General features: G+C 36.5%; 2 protein-coding genes across 2 annotated transcripts in view; one reads left to right on the plus strand and one right to left on the minus strand.

Moving 5' to 3' along the window:
- Positions 1 to 4989, plus strand: part of LOC108744871 — a 52663-nt gene that overhangs the window by 42578 nt on the left and 5096 nt on the right. Inside the window, exons 14-18 of the mRNA XM_025981800.1 lie at positions 558 to 1000; positions 1062 to 1269; positions 3555 to 3808; positions 4284 to 4435; positions 4693 to 4774. Of these exons, the coding sequence (XP_025837585.1) occupies positions 558 to 1000; positions 1062 to 1269; positions 3555 to 3808; positions 4284 to 4435; positions 4693 to 4774 (1139 nt within the window). The remainder of the gene's footprint in view (positions 1 to 557; positions 1001 to 1061; positions 1270 to 3554; positions 3809 to 4283; positions 4436 to 4692; positions 4775 to 4989) is intronic.
- Positions 2229 to 3247, minus strand: LOC112906811 (phospholipase D3-like). Its single transcript, XM_025981783.1, has 2 exons — positions 3019 to 3247; positions 2229 to 2557 (listed from the first exon to the last, which is right to left on the minus strand). Exons 1-2 carry the CDS (start codon positions 3223 to 3225, stop codon positions 2276 to 2278), a joined length of 489 nt encoding a protein of 162 aa, XP_025837568.1. The 5' UTR covers positions 3226 to 3247; the 3' UTR covers positions 2229 to 2275.

Consider the following 4989-nt stretch of genomic DNA (forward strand, 5'->3'; position numbering starts at 1 on the left):
AGTAAATTTCAACTTAATCGATCCAGTAGATTCGGAGCAAACGGACTGTGACAGACAGACTGACAGACGCTATAAGGGTTCCGTTTTTCATTTTCGGACATACGGAACCTTAAAAAGAGTGATTTTTTTGCACGAAAATAATTTAATATAATTTTTTTTGTTTATTATACTCAGGTACATTGACAAGTGATTATTTTTTGTGCATTTACTACATTAATGCTTATTTTTTATAATATTTATTGTTATTTAAAGTACTTCGTAATGGGCAGACGCCTTTATGTTTCCAGCTTTTTAACAAAATCCTACAAAAAAAATTAATGCTAACAAATTTGAAATGCTGCTGACATAAAAAATTGAAAAAAATAAATTTCCATGTTCGGTCAACATTTTGCCTTACCTGTATAGTAATTTATGTCAATTATTGTCATCTGTCATTTTTTGACTGTCGCCTCATACTTACACCCAGATTAAAAGAGTGATTTTGTGATATCTGTCGTGTTATTAAACGAACCGGAAGTAGTTGTCGGCCAGTCCCTAAGGAAGCTATTGAATTTCAGCCAGCGACAAGCCGGACTTGGGTCTGGAAGAGTTGCAGTCTTTGAACGTGAAAGAGCGTTTCCAAGTTTTCGAAAATCATCAGACGGAAACGAATCAAATCGACAAGTCGCCGTCACCGGTGAACGTGAAGAGGTCCCCGTCGATATTGTCGAAACTGGCTCGGTTCCAGGCCAAAGGGATGAACGTAGGCGTGACAGACGAATCCCTCAACGGAATCCCGATCGAACTGAGCGAGTCCGAGGAGGAGGAGGAAGAGGAAGAGATAGAGGGTGAAGATGCTGATTTGATACGCGCGAAACGTGTCCAAAAAGAAAAACCATTCCACTTTGTCCAGCTGTCCGACGTTAAGAACAAATGGGAGCACGTGAACGAGAATAGTAAAGACGAGAGGCGGGAGGAGAGGAAACAAGAGATACAAACGATTAGAAGTCGTTTGTTTCTGGTATTTATTTTGTTTCCGGTATTTTTTCTTTTTTTTTTTTAATGTTTTCTTTGTGGCATAGGGCAAACAAGGGAAGATGAAGGAGGCGTATCAGCAAGCTGTGATGGAAACGGAAACGGGGCACCCGAAAAAGACTGAACCCATAGAGATAACGAGAGAATTGGCCGACACGCGGACCATCAAAGAAAAATTCGAAAAGGGCGAACTGACCAACGACGAAATTAGGAATAAGGAACAGGAAGACATGTCTGTCTTCGAAAGTGGTAAGCAATAATTCATTTGTTTGTAGGAAGTTTAGGTTCAAATATACGAATTCGGGGGAATTTAGGTGCACCCAAAACATTACCCATTTATGTATTTATTTTCTAATATGAAATATTCTCAATTTTTACTCACTACACACTTCCTCAAATTAATGAGGAAAAATTTTTGTTGCTGTTGTCACATCCCCGCCGGGAATCGAACCCGGGCTCTTTGGCTTTACGCGCCAATGCTTTGACCACTAAGCTACGAGAGATGACAACAGCAACAACGACAAACCGTACCATTAGTCACAGATCCGTCGAACTAATGTAACTATATACTGAATATAAATATACATACAATGTAGAAATCTTCCCGAAGTGAGTTAGTTTTTAATATGAAATATTCTCAATTTGAGGAAGTGTGTAGCGGGTAAAAAAAGTGCCGAAATAAGTGTTTGATCAATTATATTACCTAGGGTATTAAGATTTTTGTCGGACAACAACGCAAAAAAGCAATTTCATATCCACTCTGGACCAATATTCGGCACTCACTGCGGCATGCTTGCTTTGGTACCTTTACTTCGTTAACTTTCGTTGATTTTTCGATTGACCCGAAAATGACGTTATATATACACATTTTGATTGGTTATGTTTGAATTTGACGCTCAAGTAGGATACAGAATTAAGTTACTTTAAGGTATGCAACTCATCTTACAAGCGAATACATGCTGTTGTATAACCTGTCCACGTCCTTGACGTTATTAATCGCAAGAGCGCTAATTTATTAAACATGAAAAGAACTATAGAATTGTTCCTGAAAATCGTATTTTGGCAGATCAAAGCCAAAATAGGTAGTATTACGACAAAATCCTACACATTATTGGTTTTAAATTTCACTTTCTTCTTAAAATATATAAACAGAAAATAATAGTGCGGAAATTTAATTGTAATGTAACTTATTTTATTATTTTAAAAACGACAAATAACACTCAAATATTTATTATCGCTTTTACATTGCTCTACAGGCACTTTACTCATTACATGTTTGTAATATAGAAATTGTATAATTAGAGTTCCAATCACGCTCAAACACAGCTTCTAACTCTTTACGTATTGTATTTTCGGTCTCGTTACGATGTAATTCGGGATCGTGCATTATAAGACCAACACCTGCCGTGTCTGTAAAGTAGTCTGCCGACCAATTTGAAGTGCCTACATAAGCCGTATTATCGGTTACCATATATTTATTGTGATTCACTCTAGCATACGGTATTTTTCGCTGGCTGTTATTTGCAGGAACCACAAAATAACCCTGCAACAGTGTAAATTGAATCACTATTCAGCTACCAACCGTTTATCCTCCACAATTCTACAGACAACGTTACACGTCCATAAGGAGCCCCCACTACACAATTCCACCCTCACAACAATATGCTTATCAAACAAAACACACGCATTATTTACAGCACATGTTGACAACTCATCCCCACTGCACAACATGCTTTCACATAGCAACAATTTTACAGGCAACTCATATTTTTTACACTACACATCAACTAACCCTCACTATACACTACACCTTCTAAACAAAGCACGTTTTTTACACGAGACAAGTCAACAGTTTAAGCATTGTAAATTAACTAGAAAGAAATACAAATATTTCGTGCGAATATGTTTGTTGAAAAGCTCTAAATCTATTTTTCGTATTTGATGATGCAAAAGAGTAACATGCGTTTATTAATGATAATAATAATGCATAAAAATAAAACTCACCACTTCTATAGATACCTTCGAATGGACATTGTTTAAAGCCACAAGGGACTTTAAAAAGTGGTCCTCAGATGATTTCGTGTGGTTCCATAGGCTAATAAGCAATCGCACCTTTACAGAATGTTCTATGGCTGCTACTCGTAGCGCGTCATCTATAACAGGCCAATACTTGATTTTTGGAGTGAACAAGAATTGAGGTGAATAATCCATCACTGCTATGTAAATGAATTTTTCAGCGNAACCAAACTTATTGGAATTTTATTCAGTTGTATGGGAAATTCGGGTTCGAATTTGACCGTTAATTGTCGCGAGGCGAATTGACGTACACCTAAAATTATTTTTTCTCTTTTCTATTAGCGATTTTTTTATTTATTGGAAATTAAAGTTCGGAATTTATTGTGATTAGTGACTGTGGTGCACCCGAACCAAACTTATTGGAATTTTATTCAGTTGTATGGGAAATTTGGGTTCGAATTTCGTTGCGATTTATCACGGGAGGAATTTAGGTGCATTCTGTTTTTTGCAGTTTTAAATTTTTAAATCGTTTTTTCCAAATTTAGCGAATTTTCCTCTATTTAATTTGATCTTCGAAGGATTTTGCCTTTTAATAAGAATTTCAGAAGCATTTCAACGATCTTTTGCAGGTCCTAAACCGTTGAAACGCTTCACCCCTCCCCGGGAGCCTATCCGGCGTGAAACTAGCAGCGAAGAGGAAGAAAGTGGCAGTGAGGAAGAGAGCGAAGAAACAGAAGAAAACGAAAGGCCCACAGTCCCAGATCAAGATCTTCTTGAGGTAAGATTATTAAAAAAAGCACTCGTTATGTACAGGGTGGCCCAAAAGTGCGCAAGTAACTCACTATGGCCAAAACATCTTCCCTATCTTAATACAAGATCGTCTGTAACATCTAAATTTTGGACCACCCTGTATATTTCACTATTTATTTTTTATATTGGAGTTGTGTTGTGTTGTTATATTTGAAAGATTTTCTTTTGTGGGTCGTCCTGTATACATATGACTTAACGAAATTTAACTGATTTGTGTTTATTTTGCACTTTCCCTTTCTGAAATTGTTGCATCGTCTGTGAGCCACCCTGTATATTCTTTCAAAAAACAAAAGTTTGTTCGATATTTTTTTTTGTTTAATTATCATGACCACCCTGTATATTCAATTTTGTAATGGACTTTGTTGAGTTCAGGGAAGTCCTTTAAAGTCCTCGTCTTGTTATTGAAAGGGTGAACCTAAGGCGGGTTGTTTTGTGCTTTACAGGCCCAAAAGGCCGCCCGTGCCCGGCAGTTAAGGGCGAAATTCGAGAGATGGGAGGCGGACGAAATCAAGAGGGAGAATGCGGGGGTTGTGAACATTGCCGAAGAAATTGGAACAACCGCTGACGAACAGTCTCAAATTGAAACCACTAGAAGGTAAGTAAGGTTACCATTTACGTACTTTTTTTTTTAATATCATCTATTTTCTTGAAAATGGCCATATTCAAGGCGCGAAACGTTGGAATTTCGTTGATATAGTTGTATTTTCAGTCTCGTTACATTATTTCTTTGGGAAAAAAAAAATGTTGTCTTAGTTCGGATTGGAACCACGCAAAACTGAAGTTGTTGTTTGTTTAACAGTTTTTTCGTTCTTCGTTTGTTTCAAATTTCATTTATTGTATTTTGTTTTTCAGTTTACGCGCTAGATTTGAATCAATGAGGGAGACAAGCAATGCACCCAGACAAGCCCCCAAAGTCAAAGTCAACAGATTCGTGGTAAGTGTTTTTTTTTTCTATTTAATTTGATTTTTTGCGTTATTAATTTTTTCTTACTAATTTGTCTGAAACTAAAAGCAAACGACTTTTTAGCAACGTAAATATTTTAATAAAAAGATGTCAGAAACGAAATTAAATATTAAATTTTTTTTAAGATTTAAATTTTTAACGGTAAAGGTCTCGAAAGGTGAACGGATAATTATTGTGTACGAAAG

This window comes from Agrilus planipennis, unplaced genomic scaffold, assembly GCF_000699045.2.
Source record: "Agrilus planipennis isolate EAB-ADULT unplaced genomic scaffold, Apla_2.0 scaffold42, whole genome shotgun sequence".
Taxonomy (NCBI): domain Eukaryota; kingdom Metazoa; phylum Arthropoda; class Insecta; order Coleoptera; family Buprestidae; genus Agrilus; species Agrilus planipennis.